This window comes from Ovis canadensis, chromosome 7 (assembly GCF_042477335.2).
Source record: "Ovis canadensis isolate MfBH-ARS-UI-01 breed Bighorn chromosome 7, ARS-UI_OviCan_v2, whole genome shotgun sequence".
NCBI classification, from domain to species: Eukaryota; Metazoa; Chordata; class Mammalia; order Artiodactyla; family Bovidae; genus Ovis; species Ovis canadensis.
In genome coordinates, this window is record NC_091251.1 from 35,848,218 (window position 1) to 35,867,166 (window position 18,949).

Genomic DNA, 18,949 nt, shown 5'->3' on the forward strand with positions numbered 1-18,949 from the left:
TACCCTTGCTAACTGCCTCTATCTGGAAGGAAAGTCAATACAGGAACCCCTTAATGGAAAAAGTTTCCTCAGCGCCAAGACAGGACGTGGTTGGAGCCCCATCTGCAGTTTGAGTACTGGGAACAGGTTCCCTGGGTGCACTGTGCCTCACAGCACAGAGGTAGGCGGTCGAGTCACTGTGCTGAGAAGTTGCAATGTATAAAGCACTGTGTCTTGATGATTTATCCAATGAGACTGTAATTCTTCCACTTGCTTTCTCTTTCTGGTTCGCCTGAATTGACAATAGAGATATGAGCCCTTTCCTGGGATCCTGCCTGAACCACTGAAGGAAGTACAGAGCGCTGTCGGTGTAACTGCAGTTGAGAACCAAGCTGTCTCCCTCTCTCACGCTCAGAGCTTCGGGACTCTGACTCACGTCCTGTTTACTGCTCACCCCTGTTCAGAAAGAGAAAACAGAGACAGGCTGGTTAGCGGCTGATTATTCTTTGGAAACTAATTTTAAGTTTACTTTTTCGCTCTCCACAGGAACTCCCAGAAACCACGCAGGTACAGCTCCCTGACTTTCTATCTTCCCTGGAGAGGAATATCCAGGAGTTGCCCATTCTTTGCCTGTTTCCAAATCCCTCTAACTCACAGTCTAGTTGTAACCAAAGGATGAGCAGGCTCAGGGATGTGTCCATTCCTCTGTCACGTAGACTCACTGAGAACTGAACTCTTGTGTCTGTAAAATGTTTGAGGACTCACAGGATAAAAGATATGCTTTGCTGCCTCTTGTGTCCAAAAGTTTCTACAGGAAACAGCGTCAGCCCAGCCAATCAGAGCAAGTCACACAGGCAGGGAGGAGGACAGCACCAGAAGCCCAGCTGCCAAGAGTGGGAGGTTGCCATGGAAACACCATCATCTCAGGACCGAGCCCAGCCTTGCCAGAGAACTGCTCATCTCTTTCCCTCCTCTTTTTCTCCTCCTGGGGAAAACAATTTTTAACACATCAGATTTGTAGAATGTGGCTAAGTATGTACTTAGAGGGATTTCTCTGACGGCTCAAACAGTAAAGAATCTGCCTGCAATGCAGGAGACCCAAGTTTGATCCCTGGGTGGGGAAGATCCCCTGGAGATAGGAATGACAATCCACTCCAGTATTCTTGCCTGGAAAATTCCATGGACAGAGGAGCCTGGTGGGCTACAGTCCATGGGGTGGCAAAGACTCAGACACTACTGAGTAACCAATACACAGAGGAACCTAGAGATAAATGTAAGTGTAAATGCTTATGCTAGAAAAGAAGAAATCGTAAGTTTTACTGCACAGCTGCAGCTGAACCTCTTCAGATTCCTGTAACTGCTCCCTGCTCTTGCCACCTTAATTCTTAAGAATTGTTTTCTTTAATTCACATTTTCTTAAAATCCCTTTCTATCATTTCTCAGCCATCAGGTTGCAAAAAGAGTTAAGAATCATAATATTCACATTCAGTGTGTGTGATGAATCAGGAAATGGGCACTTTCACATCCTATAACTGAAGTATAAGCTAAATAAGATTCATAGGTGCTATTTACATATCATTGGCCAGAAATTCCACTTGTCTGAGAATTTTTTAAGAAATAGCCTTATAAATACATTATAAAATTGCATATTGTATGCAGCAAGGATATTTAAATATCCTTCAATACAAATATTCAATATGTTATGATAGATCTGTATTATAATATACTATACAGTTGTCAAAGGAGGAGGCAATGGCACCCCACTCCAGTACTCTTGTCTGGAAAATCCCATGGACGGAGGAGCCTTGTAGGCTGCGGCCCATGGGGTCGCGAAGAGTCGGACACAACTGAGTGACTTCCCTTTCACTCTTTCCTTTCATGCATTGGAGAAGGAAATGGCAACCCACTCCAGTGTTCTTGCCTGGAGAATCCCAGCGATGGGGGAGCCTGATGGGCTGCCGTCTATGGGGTCACACAGAGTTGGACACGACTGAAGTGACTTAGCAGTAGCAGCATACAGTTGTTAAAAGAGTAAGTAGACTTATTTCTGACTGGCAAAGATTTTTTGGACTTATTCAAACTGGTTATTTACATTTTAAATTAATTCTTGTTGGAGTATAACTGATTTACAATGTTATGTTACTTTCTGCTATATAGCAGAATATTTTTGAACTGTTTAACTCTGGAGATTTTATTTTTTAATTCTCATTTTATGTTGCCTGCAGCATTTATCTTAGAAATCCCTTCATCTTTAAACATGTTTAAGGCTCAGTTGCACTCATCTCACACACTAGTAAAGTAATGCTCAAAATTCTCCAAGCCAGACTTCAGCAATACGTGAACTGTGACCTTTCAGATGTTCAAGCTGGTTTTAGAAAATGCAGAGGAACCAGAGATCAAATTGCCAACATCTGCTGGATCATCGAAAAAGCAAAAGAGTTCCAGAAAAACATCTATTTCTGCTTTATTGACTATGACAAAGCCTTTGACTGTGTGGATCACAATAAACTATGGAAAATTCTTCAAGAGATGGGAATACCAGACCACCTGATCTGCCTCTTGAGAAACCTATATGCAGGTCAGGAAGCAACAGTTAGAACTGGACATAGAACAACAGACTGGTTCCAAATAGGAAAAGGAGTACATCAAGGCTGTATATTGTCACCCTGCTTATTTAACTTAAGTGCAGAGTACATCATGAGAAACACTGGACTGAAAGAAGCACAAGCTGGAATCAAGATTGCCGGGAGAAATATCAATCACCTCAGATATGCAGATGACAGCACCCTTATGGCAGAAAATGAAGAGGAACTAAAAAGCCTCTTGATGAAAGTGAAAGAGGAGAGTGAAAAAGTTGGCCTAAAGCTCAACATTCAGAAACCTAAGATCATGTCATCTGGTCCTATCACTTCATGGGAAATGGATGGGGAAACAGTGGAAACAGTGTCAGACTTTATTTTTTGAGGCTCCAAAATCACTGCAGATAGTGATTGCAGCCATGAAATTAAAAGACGTTTACTCCTTGGAAGGAAAGTTATGAGCAACCTAGATAGTATATTCAAAAGCAGAGACATTACTTTGCCAACAAAAGTCTGTCTAGTCAAGGCTATGGTTTTTCCAGTGGTCATGTATGAATGTGGAAGCCCGACTGTGAAGAAAGCTGAGTGCTGAAGAATTGGTGCTTTTGAACTGTGGTGTTGGAGAAGACTCTTGAGAGTCCCTTGGACTGCAAGGAGATCCAACCAGTCCATTCTAAAGGAGATCAGTCCTGGGTGTTCTTTGGAAGGACTGATGCTAAAGCTGAAACTCCAGTACTTTGGCCACCTCATTAGAAGAGTTGACTCAGTGGAAAAGACTCTGATGCTGGGAGGGCTTGGAGGCAGGAGGAGAAGGGGATGACACAGGATGAGATGGCTGGATGGCATCACTGACTCGATGGACATGAGTTTTGGTGAACTCCAGGAGTTGGTAATGGACAGGGAGGCCTGGTGTGCTGTGATTCATTGGGTCGCAAAGAGTCGGACACGACTGAGCGACTGGACTGAACTGAAGGCTGTTTCCTTACCTGAGGATAGATTAATATTAGTTTGTGTGTTTCAGATTATAAAAAGAGTACCTAAAGTGCTGAGTAATGGACTTGACATATGGTAGTGGTTCAATAAATGATAATAAACACTCTGATGTTGAAGATGAAAATGACAAAAAGACAGCAGGTAGAAATAAGAATCTCATGATAATTCTCTGATCTATTCCACTGAAGACATTGGGCAGACTATAAAGCTATAAACCCAAAAGATTAAAACTGAACCAAACCAGATGGTATGGATAAGAATACCTTGTCTCTCTCCTTGAATCAGGAAGCTTCCACTTCTTCTTCCCTTCTTTGCAAACCTCCCCTCTTCTTCTACCCACAAAGGAGGAGTAAGGAGGGCTGATATTGTCATTCAGAGTCCATTTCTGAGTAGGAGATTAAAAAAAAAAAAAGTGAAAATGCGAGTCGCTCATTCATGTCCAACTCTTTTCGACCCCATGGCTGGCATCCTGCCAGGTTCCTCTGTCCATGGAATTCTCCAAGCAAGCATACTAGAGTGAGTAGCCAATCCCTTCTCCAGGGGATCTTCTTGACCCAGGGATTGAACCTGTGTCTCCTGCACTTCAGGCGGATTCTTTACCACCTAAGCCACCAGAGAAGCCCAGAAGATCAGTTCTCAGTCTAACTTAAAACACAGGACTGCAGAGTCCACTTATTCTGCTTATAGCTCCTGCATTTTGAAGTCTTTGCCTACCTGTGATAATGCATTTCTATAGAGGGCTAATTTAGTGCCCTGGGAATAGCTGCCTCTTCTTTTTCTTTCAGCCCAAATGCCTGAAAAGTAAATCAACTCTTGGCCAATTTGAGGTGTGTCCTATCTTTCCATCTCATCCTTATAGGAATTCTGAGCTTGCTATTCTGGATTCAGAAACTCTACTTAGGCATGAACCTTAAACCCACCTTTCCTAGAGGTAATCAGAGGACTGGTGATATTAGGTCCTGGAGGAAATTAGGTCCAGGGGTCAGCTAAAAGTGCTTCTTCACTTTCTGTTTGGATTAAGCTAATACATACAGCATCTTCAGGCATCTTCCCAGTGGTGAGCAGGGCAGGATTTGGCCATTCTTAGGTCCCTGACAATATCACCATAAGATATTAAATCCCCACTTCAAATGGAAATATTTTAGTTGAATAGTAATGAATATATGACATATCAAAACATGTAAGATGCAGCAAAACAGTACAGGAAGTCCCTGACTTACGGTTTTCCAACTTTACAATGGTGCAAAAATAAGATGGGTTCAGTAGGAACTGCACTTCTAGTTTTGAATTTTGATCTTTTCATGGGCTAGTATGATGCTGTCTTTTAATGCTGAACATCAGCAGTGAGTTGTAGCTCCCAGTCAGTGACTCGATTGCAAAAACAACCAACACACGACCATCCTGAACCTAGACAGCCACTCAGTTTTTCATCTTCAGTACAGCACCAAAAAAATTATACAGGGTAGTCAGCATCAAATTATAAGGCAGGTTTTCTATTAGACAATTTTGTCCAACTGTTGGCTAATGTAAGTGTTCTGAACATGTTTAAGGTAGGCTAGGCTGAGCGATGATGTTCAGAGTTCAGGTGTATTAAATTAACTTTGGACTAAAGATATTATCAGCTTATGATCAGTTTTTGGGCACATAACACCATTGTAAGTCAAAGAATATTTGTAATTAGAGACAAATTTATGAATTTAAATTATATTTGTCAGGAAAGAAGAAATGTTGAGAATTAATAGGCAGAGTTGCAACTCAAAGAACTAGAAAAATATCAAGTTAAAATAAAAGAAAGTAAAGGTAGCAAATAAGAAAACATGAGCAGAAAAAAATAATTTATCAACCATCATAAGAGGAAAATAAATATATAAAGAACCCTTTATCTATTAAACTAACTGAATCCATAATTTAAGGATTATTAAGTTTGTCCCATAAGGCTATGCTTACATGGCCTCACTATAGTGAACTTTCTGAAAATTGTTCTAAATCATTAAAAAGCCTACACAAATTCTTCTATAGGTAGAAAAGAAGCCATAAATTGCAAGTTACCTAATAACCATTAAAATCTTGATACCAAAATCTGACATTAACATGGAAAATAAAAAGCTGAATACTAGTATCATTCAGGAAAATGGGGGGAAAGTGTGCAATAAAATAATAGCAAATCAATGTTTCATTATGTAAAAAGGACAAAATAACATTCCTAAGAGCACTTAACTCTAGAAACGAAAGTTGGTTTCACATTTAAAAATCAATTTAAATAAATAAAGAATATTTATCAAAAACACTATAATTAATAATCACAGTGAAATATTGAATGCTTTATCTCTGAGTTTGGGAATAAGAAGAATTCTATTCAACACTTTATAGGTGATCTTAGCCAGTTAAGTAGGACTTGCTATATCATTTGTGGGTTGCAGTTAAAATGAAAATGCAGAATGCCAAGTGGGCTGAGGAGTCATCTGGTAGGACCACTGCCCAGACCCCAGACCTACTGAAGAGCTTTCAGTCGGTGAACACACAGAGGTGCTGGGCAAGTGGTCCCTGGAGAGGACGCGGAAGCTCTACAGTTCCTCTCACAAACCTGACCCTACACGCCTCTGCCATCCGGATATTCACCTGTATCCTTTATCATAGCCTTTTATAATAAACAGGTGAAAATAAGTGAAATATTTCCCCTAATTCTGTGAGTCACTGTAGCGAATTAATTGAGCCCAGGGTTTGGTTTGGTTTGGTTTTGTCTTGTTTGGGGAATCTTCTATCCACAATCTTTTGTTCAGAAGCACAGTTGATCACTTGGGCTTTTGATTGTCATGCTTTTTTCAAGTAGAAAGTGTCAGAACTGACTAGAATGATAGGATACTCAGGTGGGATTGCAGAGAATTGGTAGGTATGGGAAAAAAAACACATTTGCTGACCAGAAATGCTTTGTGCGAGTAGTAAAGGAGACTCACAGGAAAGAAGGACATAATAGGGCAGAGCTGGGTTTTTCCCTACACAAGAAGGAAAAGAAGTCTGTTTTTGGTTTGTTTTTTTTTTTCCCCTCACACACAGCTTTTTTCACAATAGCACAAAACTGTAATCAATCCAAACAACCCAAATATCTACTTCTGGGAGGATGGATAATTAAATTGTTAGATATTCATATAGAGGAACTCTACACATCAATTAAAAAAACAACAAATAAGACATAAGCAAAGCAACACCAATGAATTGCAAAGATATTATCTTGAGTGAAGAAAACCAGATATAATATATATACTATGCATGCAGATATTAACCAGGGTGAAACTTCATTGAGTTCTAAGCTTCAGTTTTATACACTTTATTATATGTGTTGTACCTCAGTTACAGAGAGAGAGAGAAGAGAAAGCCAAGGATCATTTTGAATGTTGAGATAAATGTCAGTGTCATCACCTGAGGATAAAAAGTGGTTCCTCTGGGGAGGCAAAAATAGACTATGTGGAAGAGAGAGAAGAAAAAGAGAGTGCTATTTGATTATGTAAATAAATGAGAGTATTATTTTGATTAAAAAAAAAGAAATTTTATTTTTAAATAGGATGAGAAAGTGAGAATCTCAGATGAGACGAGGTTAAAAATAATCATTGGCTTTATCACCACCAAAGCCACTGGTTTAAGTGAGAACATCTCTCAGAGTAATGCTCACAGAAGTCAGGTTCAAGGAGGGGAGGACTGGACTTGAAGAAATGGAGACAGTAAGTCTATACAGTCAACTAATTGATTATTAAGGAGAAGAGAAATGTAATAATAGGGCTGGTGGAGATATGACCTTTGAGAATGTATTAAAATGGGAAAGATTCTCTTACAGACATGTGGCCAGATTATTACAAGAGAATGTCAAAAAATTTATTTCAGGGAAGAAGGTAGATTCCTGTGGTGTCTTTTCAAGGGGCCAAGACTCCACACCACCACTATCCCTTTAGAATCTACATGAGGGGAGCTCTGGGCTGTTTGAAAGAGCAGACTGACCCATGGGCACACGGGGGGCACTGCCTAGGGTCCTGGACAGAATGCCCAGTAACCCCCGCTGTCTGGCTGTGTCACAAGAGTTCATTCTCCATGGGACCACTTGGGAAGAGGCTCTGGGTGCCCAGAAGGAAGGAAAACAGCAAAGACGCCCTTATTCTAGAGGCGCCGCTTCAGGGTTTGGGTACAGTCTGCAGGTGCCTGGGGAGCACTGTGTCTCCACAGCACAGAAGAACATGGCTGAATCTTCGGGTTTGGGGGCTTCAATGTGCAGAGAACTTCCCTTCTTTAACAAGGTGGCTCTCAGTCTTTCTTCCTGCTTTTCATCCCCAACTGAGTAAAGAAGGAAGAGGAGTTCGGGGCCTTTCCCAGGATCTTGTCTATACCACTGTAGCCCTCTAAAATTGCTGACAGTGTAGCTGCAGTTGAGACTGATACTGACCCCCTCCTGGATTCTAAGGGTCTGAGGACTCTGCTCCACTTGGTCTTCACCACTCAACCCTGTTCAGGAAAACAAAATCAGAAACAACACAAAGCTTTCAGTTCAGCAGTACTTGAAAGTTCCAACACAAAGCCTGGGATGAGCAGTGCCTAAACTCCTCTCTCTCCTCCCCGTCTTTGGGAAAACGTGCCCATAGGGTCCCATCTCTTAACCTGCAACTTACATCCAAGCTGCAGCCACAAGACTATGAATGCACATTCCAGCATGTTCTCCATCCTGCCGTCTCACTCTTGATGCAATCTTAATGATTCCAAATCTTCTCCCCTGAGGAGCTGCTCCTGTGTCTTAGTTCTTCTCTAATGCACAGGAGAGCCTTTCTGTTCTGGGCTCAGCCAATCACGAGCAAATCCTCTAGTAGCTGTCATGCTTTTCTTTTCAGGCACTGGAAAAATGAAAGGAATGGAATCATTGCCACCTGGTGGTCACACATATAAACATCTCACAGGACCAACTATGCCACCTACAAAGACAAATATTGAGGGAGGGACATCTTTTATGTTGATGGCCACAGTACATAGGAGGTCTAACTCAGTAATCAGAAAAGCCTTCTCTGCCTGCAATTTTAATCATGTCATTGTTCCTTGAATGTACTTTAAAGCTAAACTGCTACCAAGGGTTATAGGAGTTGAGCCCAAGCATCAGTGTAATGGGGCTTACCAGGTGGCACTACTGGTAAAGAACCCATCTGCCAGTGCAAGAGATGCAAGAGACATGGGTTCAATCCCTGGATCGGGAAGGTCCCTGGAGGAGGGCATGGCAGCCCACTCCCATATTCTTGCCTGGAGAATCCCATGGACAGAGGAGCTTGGCAGGCTACAGTCCATGGGGTCACACAGAGTCAGACACGACTGAAGGGACTTAGTAGCAGTGGCATAGGTGTGATGGATTGTGTCTCCCTCTACGGTACACAAGAATCTCACAGTGAGACCGTAAAGAGACTAGAGTGCTGAGGGAAGCAGAGGGAGAGAACATCTGTGCATCTGACTGGAAACCTGTTTGGCAGAGAATTGGGAATATAAGTTAAGAAATCCATTTCTTCAAATAATTTTATGCCTGGCTTCAGGGACCAAGCAAAACTAAAACTCAGGGTCAAGAACTTGGTAGATCTTGGGAGAACAGAACGGGCGATCACGGCAGAGGGAAAGAAGAGCTCTCCGATACAGACATCAGACAGGTCAGAAAGTCGCAGGGCAGAGCGGGTCGCAGAAGACAAGTACAGCAAAACTAGCGTTGCTTGATGTGCTTGGTTCTATGACACCCACTGGATTTTGTCATTGAACGTGTGTCTGTGTTGTGGACTTGACCACCGTTTATAGGAGCTCTCCTAAGACTTGTCTGAACAGCACACTCTGCCCCAACCCCACCAGCTTCAATGCGGAAAAAGAGCATCAGCTCTCACCCGCACTGCTCTGATGTCACTTGACCCTTTACCCACTCAGCGACAAGAAAGAAGAAGCAGCACAGATGTTCTTACAGTAACAGTGTTTGGAGTTTTTTGTTCTTGGACCTTTTATTTGAAAATTTGGTAATTTCTCAGTGATTTAAAAGTCATTGAACTAAATTATATCCATTTAGCATCCTTTGATTTAATTCATTTTAACCACACTTGGCAAGCTCTCTTACAATCATATTTAGAAGGCAGATTTTCTTTGTTTCTGAATGTGTATCTCAGAAAGAAGATGAGAAAGGTAACTGCAAGATAAATGCAGGAGCTCTTTGTGGAACAGACACTAACTGAATCCAGGAGCTGGATGAGGGATGTGTAACGAAGCTCAAGAGGTGATTTACAGTTGTGGACATTATGGAAATTGCATGTCGTTTTTTAAATACTTTCAATTTTGAATCGCATGACTGAGTGACTGAACTGAATAGATTCATGGAAGTTTCCAAAAATGTACAAGGAGGCTCTGTGTACTCTTTATCTGGTCTCCTCCATGGTATCTAAACCAGGAAATTAACATTAGCAAAATCCACAGGTTCCAATTTTCAGACTTCCTCAGTTTTGCATACAGTCATTTGTGGATGTGTGTGTGTGGCTCTATTCAATGTTACACACGTACAGATTCAAGTATTCATGGATATCACATGTATAGGTTACACAAGTACAGATTCATGCATTCATGTATATCACATGTATGTTCATCACCACAATCAAGATGCACGACTGTTTCATCATAACAAGGCTTCCCAAGGCCATGCACACCTTTGCAGCCACACTGACCCCCTTCCCTAATCATTAACCCCACACAATCACTAGTCTGTTCTTCATCCATACAATTTTCTTGTTTAGCAATGTCATAGAGTGGCTTCCCTGGTGACTCAATGGTAAAAGAATCTGCCTGCCAAGGCAGGAAATGCAGGTTTAATCCTCGGGTCAGGAAGATCCTCTGGAGAAGGAAATGGCAACCCACTCCAGTATTCTTGCCTGGGAAATCTCTTGGAGAGAGGAGCCTGGCGGGAGTCCACGGGATTGCAAAAAGGCAGGCATGACTTATTGACTAAACAACAACAATGCCCTAGAAATGGAATTACATAGAAGTAACCTATGAGATTTTTTTCACTTAGCATAAGTAGTAAAATCATGAGTCAAAATCTATCCAAGTCACTGTATGTGTCCAGCGTGTTGGTCTTTTTATTTCTGAATAGTATTCCATGGTATAGATGCACCACAGTCTGCTTAGCCGGTAACCCCTGAGGGACACTGGGTTGTTTCCACATTTCAGCTGCTGTGAATAAAGCTGTTATGAATATTTAGGTACAAGTTTTTATGCAAATAAAATATTTTATTTATTTAGAATAAGTATCCAAATGTGTGATTCCATGTTTAGCTTTATGAGAAACTGCCAAGTTTCTATTTTCCAGAATGCCCGTATCATTTTATATCTTCATCAGCAATTTGTGAGTGATTGAGCTTTTCCCATGTTTGCCAAAATTTTGTGTTATCACTATTTTTTATTTTAGCCCCACTGAGATTTGTGTAGTGATATTTCATTGTGGCTTTAATTTGCATTTCTCTGATGGTTAATATTGTTCAACATCTTTTCAGGTGCTGATTTGTAGTCTGTATATCCCCTCTTTGGTGAAATACCTGTTCGAATGCAAGGCTCGTTTTCTTCCCTCATAGCTCAGTTGGTAAAGAATCCACCTGCAATGCGGGAGACCTGGGTTCGATCCCTGGGTTAGAAAGATCCACTGGAGAAAGGAAAGGCTACCCACTCCAGTATTCTGGCCTGGAGAATTCCATGGACTATAGAGTCCAAGGGGTCGCAAAGAGTCGGACACGACTGAGCGACTTTCACTTTCACCCCCAGCTCTGTAACTTACCTTTTCGTATTTTAACAGGGTCTTTTACAGAGGAAAGGTTTTTAATGTTGATTCAGTTTGGTGTGTGCATGTGTGTGTGAGTGCATCATGCTTTCAGTGTCAGATCTAAGATTTACTGAGCTGCAAGCCTGAAGTTTTTCTCTTATTTTTTTTTAGAGTTGCATAGTTTTATATTTTACATTTAAGTCCATGATCCATTTTGACTTAACCTTTATAATGTATATATTTTAAAATAATTTTTAAAGGGGCTGTGTCATCATCTTTGTTCCAGCCTTTACCTATTCGCTGTTATCAAGTAACTAGTTCAAAGCAACATAACCAAAATGTGGATTGAAGACTTCTCATAGGGGAGTGAGAAAAAATTTGTACTTTGAGCCTGTGGCTTTCCCTTTTTATACTTACTGTGATTTCTCTACCTAAAGAGTAAAGTTAAAATTGTAGTAAAAAGCCAAGCCCTTCTCAATTCATCGCCTCTGAAATCCTCTATCGTGTATTATAGGGCAATGTTTTCTAGTATAGATTCAGATAATGGTTACATCTGTCTTATGATTGAAGATAACTGTAATCTCTTCTAACATTCACATTTCTTTAACTTTAACGTTCTCTGAGAAAAATGCCTGTCAATCTTTAAGTCATCAAACTGAGCCAAAAGTCAGAATCTCCTTTCTTGTCTATAACTTCTTTCCTATCATTGAGCATGAGTTTCTTGAAGAAGAGAATATTCTTTACAAATTGTTCCAAGAATAAAAATTCCCTCTTTCTGTTATTACTTTTTGAGAAAATTACAGGCTTCCATGGACCTTGTTTTCACAGACAGCATTCCAAGGTCAAACAGCTCATTTCTCCAAGGATGTAGTGATTCTTCTTTCTACTGTCCCAGGGGCAGAGTCTTTTAAATATCAATTTTTAATACAAATATTACAATTGAGGATAACACTTTCTAAACATTTTCTTGAGGGTTGTGAATCCAGGAGCTTAAAATTGTTCTTGATCAAAATAAGTCAGGCCTTGAAAACAGAAACTAGAAAAACAGACAAGGCATTTTTCCTGTCTTAGGCTAGGACTCCCAGTGGTAGGAGTGTTTATCCCTAAACTAGGTCTTTAGATTTGAAAGAAAAAAATATGCAAAGAAGCAGCAGAAGTCCTGGCAACGGTAAAGGTAAATAGAGACGGAGAGTGTGACACCATGCAGTTGTACTCATGGGCAGTATCTAGTGTATGGAGAATACCTGTTACCCAAAGCTCATTTCCTTTGAACCCTAGAAATTACGATGGAAAGGGAAAGTATTGGGACTCAAAGAGAACTAAGGTAACTATGACTTTCTTTCAATCTGGACCACTGCTCCCTCCTTGCCCACTACCATCCTTAGCTTAATAGGATTCATATCTTTAGTCACAGCAAGTAAATATTTGAGGCTAAAATTCAAAGATTAAAAAGTCTAGAAATGAAAGCAGAAAAGAGATAATACAGGGGTACATTAACATTGGCTGAAACCTAGAAGAATCACTGATAAGAGGGACTTCCAAGTTTACAAGAGAACAAGTCTATATACCTTACTGTAGACTCACTCAGGTGATTAAGATGGCTCTGTCTATGCCAACAGGAGGGAGACTATTTAATTTAATTGCAAGCCTGAAAATAGTACCATATGAAGAAAATCTGTTCAAACAGAAAGGGAACTTATGACACATGTAAACAGAAGTATTCTTATGCTGATGAGAAATGAACTACAAGAAATGATAGACCCACAGTTACCTAACAGCATCCAAAAGTGAGAAGCTCTATATCTGTTGATTTTATGAATTAATTCTTCTTCTTCAGTCAAACAATATTTACTGCGTAACCACTATGCGCTATGTACTGTGTAATGTACAATGCATTCACGTTTCCTGACCCTATGGAGCTCACAGTTATAGTCATGACAGAGACATTTCTTTGCCAACAAAGGTCCATATAGTCAAAACTATGATTTTTCCAGTAGTCATGTATGGATGTGAGAGTTGGACCATTAAGAAGGCTGAGTGCTAAAGGATTGATGCTTTTAAAGTGCGGAGTTGGAGAAGACTCTTGAGAGTCCCTTGGACTGCAAAGAGATTAAACCAGTCAATCCTGAAGGAAATCAGTTCTGAATATTCATTGGAAGGATTGATGCTGAAGCGGAAGCGCCAATACTTTGGCCACCTGATGTGAAGAACTGACTCATTGGAAAATACCCTGATGCTGGGAAAGATTGAAGGAGAAGGGGATGACAGAGGATGATGATGGTTGGATGGCATCACTGACTCAATGGACATGAGTCTGAGCAAGCTCTGGGAGATAGTGAAGGACAGGGAAGCCTGGTGTTCTGCAGTCCATTGGGTTGCAAAGAGTCAGACATGACTGAGCAACTGAAAAATACAATACATAATTATAGATATAGATGTAGATACACAAAAGCATATTAATTGCAACATCCCTTTTGTCTTGGGCTTTGAAGACAGCCTGCAGTACATGAGAACACACGGAGAGAGACCACAATACAAGCTTGAAGACGCTTGCAAAACATGTATAAGCCACTCTTTAACTTTCCTTAGCCTATTCTGCACAATAATGATACATGAGAAAACTGATAATTCACTAAAGAGTTAGAATAAATAGGGACTTCACAGGTGGTGCAGTGACTAAGACGTTGAACTCCCATTGCTAGGGACCTGGGTTTGACCCCAGACAGAGAATTAGATCCCATGTGCTGCAACTAAAAGCGGGCACAGCCAAATAGATTTAAAAACATTAAAAACAAAACGGAACAAAGTGAAGCTGTGGTGTGTGTTTTTTCAATCTTCCTCAAGTTAGAGGAGATTCAAAGGATTGACTCAGAGAGTTTGAAATATTCCCCTGGAGTCTGGAGGATTTTGAAGCTCACGTTAGGTTGCAATGACAACTTCTCTCACTTTACTGTGGTAAAGAATCTGACTGCCAATTATAGGAGATGCAAGTTCAATCCCTGGGTCGGGAAGATTCCCTGGAGAAAGAAATGGCAACCCACTCCACTATTCTTGCCTGGGAAATCCCATGGACAGAGGAGGCTGGTGGGCTACGGTCCATGGGATTGCAAAGAGTCAATTCTAGGATACATTTTTCTTCTTTCACGCGTTTGATTTATTCCTTGAAACTGCTTACATCTATTTTCTTCACTAAAAGTTGGTCTCTAGATGACTTTACTTCCTTCTTTCCAATGAGTTTTACAAAATTCAACTCTTTTAACTAGTTAATTACTTGATGACTCGGCTACGTAAGTAAGTCTATTGTCTCTCTCTGTCATCTCTCTCCTCCTTCACACACATGTGCGTCGTGCACACACACACACACACACACTTATACTTTCTTTTCTGGAAAGTTGCTCTTTATTGGGATCATTGTTATTTGTACAATAGGGGTAGAAAATCCTTACACAAGGAAGAGTATCTTCCCTTTTGGAATTCCAGATGAAGGCAAACCTACTAGGTTAATTCCTACCTGGTATCACCAAGCAATAGTGCAGAGACTCAACTCTTTTAGATGTTATATGCCAGCTACTCTGCACATGCGTGGTGCGGAATCATCCAAAATTGAAGCCATCTGGAGTTAACTGGGACTAAAGTATAAAGCAAAGCCTCCATATAGAAGAATTTTGTGAAACAAGGAAAATATGACTGTTTAGTAATTGCAGAGCGAAGATGCTCTGTTCTCCAGGGTCACAGAAATGAGCAGGGAGCCACATCAGAAAGATTCAATGGTAAACTCCTATTAAACTCCTAGGAGTCGTCAAGAAAACCACCAAATACCTTGTGTTTATTCCAGTATTGTTTACTACAGTGAGTAAAACAATCTAAAAAGCTAGTAAAATGAATTAGCCTAAAAGTATGGTAAAATCACACATTGGAATATCACCATTAGAATGTGTGATGTTGACCTGTAAATAATGTTGTGAAATAATTATTTCACAATATACTGTCAGGTAAAAATTCAGACTAGAAATATCCTATGAAGTATGAATCTCTAATAGAGTTTTTTTTGACTAGTAAAATTGGTGAGTTATTTTGTCTTTAGCATTCCTTCTTTGCATATTCTTTTTTCTGCCTTACACATACATAACTTTGTAATCACACATAGGGAATGCGACCAGGTGATGAGGTTAGTTCTGAGCAAACTGTAGGGTTTCATTTCTCCTTGGGGTGAAGATTTGCGGTAACAGTTACTCTGTGCACATCATTCCAAGTCATTCACGGCACAGGTGAGGCAGGGCACAGGGAGGGTCCAAGAAGTGTCCTTTCAGAGATATTTCAGATCCACATGATGGCCAGACTTAGCGATGCATAAATATTTGTGCAGTGAACCTAAAACTCTGACAACTCAGGTGCAGATTTAGTCAAATTCTATTGAATTTTTTAAAGCCAAATTTCATACTTTAATAAAGTCACTATTTTAAATAAAAAAAATAGCAAACGATCTTCTGCAAGATAAAGAATTGAAGATAAAGATATTTTTGCTGAATGACACTTTAAGATATGCTCTCTGAGCCAAAGATAGCATTTTCTTAGCAGTGAGGTTTTCACTTCTAACCCCCCTACCTTCTCCTGTCCTAACCAAGAATCTCACTAAGCTGTTCATAGCTGGGGGACTCCACATGTTAACAGCTGAGGTTTCTGTGGGGCTCCCTCAGGCAGCGGCATCACTGTGGTCTCTCAGAGCACAGAAATACACCGCTGAGTCCTCGAGCTGTAAGTCTGAGATGGTGAGGCTGATAGAACTCGTTGCTTTCTGGAAGTTCAAAAAATACTGACCTTTTGTTGTATTCAGCTCATTGTAAGACTCCTGATGAATAAGGAAAATCATTTCCCCACTTGGTGGTTGCTTGTACCAGAATAAATAATAAGTATAGCTATTAGCTTCATATGCACAGTTCAAGGTTACATCCTCCTTCTCCAGCACAGAAATTTCTGACCTATTTTGAGTTACTTTCTGGGCCATGATGGATCCTAGAGAGAAGAAAAAAAAAAAAAAAAAAAAAATATATATATATATATATATATATACATATATAAGAGAGAGAGAAAGACAGAAAGGAAGAGGCTGATTCTCCTGGTGGAACTCAGAGGGCTTCAAGGAACAAACAGAGGATTAAGAGCTCTCATTCCTCTGCCAGTTAAGCAACTCTCCTAAACCCCAACAAACAATAATAACCTGCCCTACCTCTACACATGGGAGCTGAGCAGAGCTGAGTATTTGTGGTCATCCTTACCAGCCTTACCAAGGCAGACAGACGCTATGACAGCTCTGAGCAGGCCAGAGAGCCCCAAGCTGGACGCTCTTCCTCTGAGTGAGATGCTCTGTGTTCCCTCTCAAATCCGGGTGGAGGTGCCTGACCTGTGCCTGCCGGGCACACGCACAGTGACTGAGCTGTGAGGTGCTTCTGCACCAGAGCAGGAAGCGTGACTGGCTGACGTCAGCTTGCCTGAGTCATGCCGTGGCTCGTTGATGTGCTTGGTGACTGTAACCTGCCCATTTAGACTTGAAAGTCGCTTGGTCATATCTGACTCTTTGTGACTCCATGGACTGTAGCCCACCAGGCTCCTCTGTCCATGGGATTCTTCAGGCAAGAATATTGGAGTGGGTTGCCATGCTGTAATTAAATTAACAACAATTACATCAGGGCTGCAGGCATATTCAGTCAATGCATCTAGGATAGACATATGTTTTGTGACAAAAACAATTTATTATGATTATAGTGAGCTCTCAGGACAAATAGTCATCCATTTTTGAATAGCTCTTTTTTGGGGGGAGGGATATGCAGCCCAAATCTGCTGTGAAATAAGCTGGCAAGTTTTTCTTTCATACAGGAAGATAAAACTGTTTACTCTCAATCATCATCACTTTTCTTCCTACACTCCATGGCATGGGTTTCTGGGGAAATTTGCACTGGATAAAGTTCCTTGTCTGTTTGATGCAATCATAGCAAGTTTCCTGGTGGACAAAATTTGTCCAGCTTTATGTGTCTAACAGTAGTCAATAATGCGTGCTAAAATAATCTTGCTTTTAAATATCCACCCTATAGTCAAAATGAGTACGAGCTCACCAGACCATGTATTATTTCCTCCTATCAGAAATGTAGCCCTAGAGGCTGCGCGCCGCCGCTGCTGGAGCCCGCGCGCCGCCGCTGCTGGAGCCCGCGCGCCGCCGCTGCTGGAGCCCGCGCGCCGCCGCTGCTGGAGCCCGCGCGCCGCCGCTGCTGGAGCCCGCGCGCCGCCGCTGCTGGAGCCCGCGCGCCGCCGCTGCTGGAGCCCGCGCGCCGCCGCTGCTGGAGCCCGCGCGCCGCCGCTGCTGGAGCCCGCGCGCCGCCGCTGCTGGAGCCCGCGCGCCGCCGCTGCTGGAGCCCGCGCGCCGCCGCTGCTGGAGCCCGCGCGCCGCCGCTGCTGGAGCCCGCGCGCCGCCGCTGCTGGAGCCCGCGCGCCGCCGCTGCTGGAGCCCGTGCTCGGCGAGAAGCCACCGCGCTGAGAAGCCACCGCGCTGAGAGGCCCCCGCGCTGCAGTGAAGAGTGACCTCCACTCGCTGCAGCTGGAGAGAGCCCGAGTTCAGTAACAAAGACCCAGCTGCACCAAAACTAAATAAACAGATGAATAATACAAGAAACACAGCCACTCGAAAGTCACAAATGCTTTTTCATCCCAAGGCTGCAGCAGCTCCAGTTCAAAGGCTTTCACTGGAAACAGCGCCTCAACAGCGTTATGTCTCAGTCACGTGCAGACTGGTATGTGATTTGCTTGGTACCTCTGTGTTGGTTTATGATTATGATTCAGGTGATGTGGCTTTTAATCATCTATTTCTTTTCTCTAAATGAATTATTAATTCTGTGGCATCTAATATCCATCTTACATTATAAAAAAAATAGATTTTTTTAAAAAGTCAGTCTAGAGGAGAGAGGAATCTTTCTGGCTGAACAGGAGTGCTTCTGGGGATTGCAGCTTGGGTCTTCTCTAAGACTAACATCCACCCTTTTATCCCTGTAGAGCAATTTCCAACCTCCTGGGTTTCTAGGATTAGACCTGAGCTTGACTGGTTTTCCTGAAAAACTCTAAATGTAAACTAAATTCTGATCAAAGAGAGAATATACCTCTTCCTGACTTCAGCCTCCTGCTCCCCTTGGGTTTGTGCTCAGCTCCCCCCGCAGCCCTGTGTCACTGTGTCACTCAGAGCACAGTAGTACACAGCCGAGTCTGATGCTTGCACGGCCCGTTTCTGCAGGTGGAAGGAGCTGTCACTCTTAACAAGAGTGGCCTGAAAACCTTCATGCTCTGGCCTCTGGTTTGTCATTGAGCCCTTTAGGAGGAATTGAGGAGCTTTGTTGAGATGCTGGACATACCAAAAAAGATAAAAATCTGGATATGCGGTCTGGTAAGTGCAGTTCAGGGTCATGAGAGCCCCCTCTGAGAGAGTCACTGGGCCTTCTGTCTGGCTCACTGAGTCACCATTGGTCCCTCCTACAAGAAAATCACTTTGTTATGATAGAAATGTACAGGAGGAGTTTTCAGCCAGAGAAGAAAAATAAAACTTACCTGTTAATAAAAT

At 41.8% G+C, this 18,949-nt stretch overlaps 1 gene segment (V, D, J or C); it reads right to left on the bottom strand.

The window, feature by feature from the left end:
• Nucleotides 1-7,692: 7,692 nt before the first annotated feature.
• On the bottom strand, nt 7,693-8,255 carry LOC138931576 (T cell receptor alpha variable 20-like). The segment is given in 2 exon segments: nt 7,693-8,039; nt 8,204-8,255. Coding segments are annotated over 2 exon segments (399 nt in total).
• Nucleotides 8,256-18,949: the final 10,694 nt, after the last annotated feature.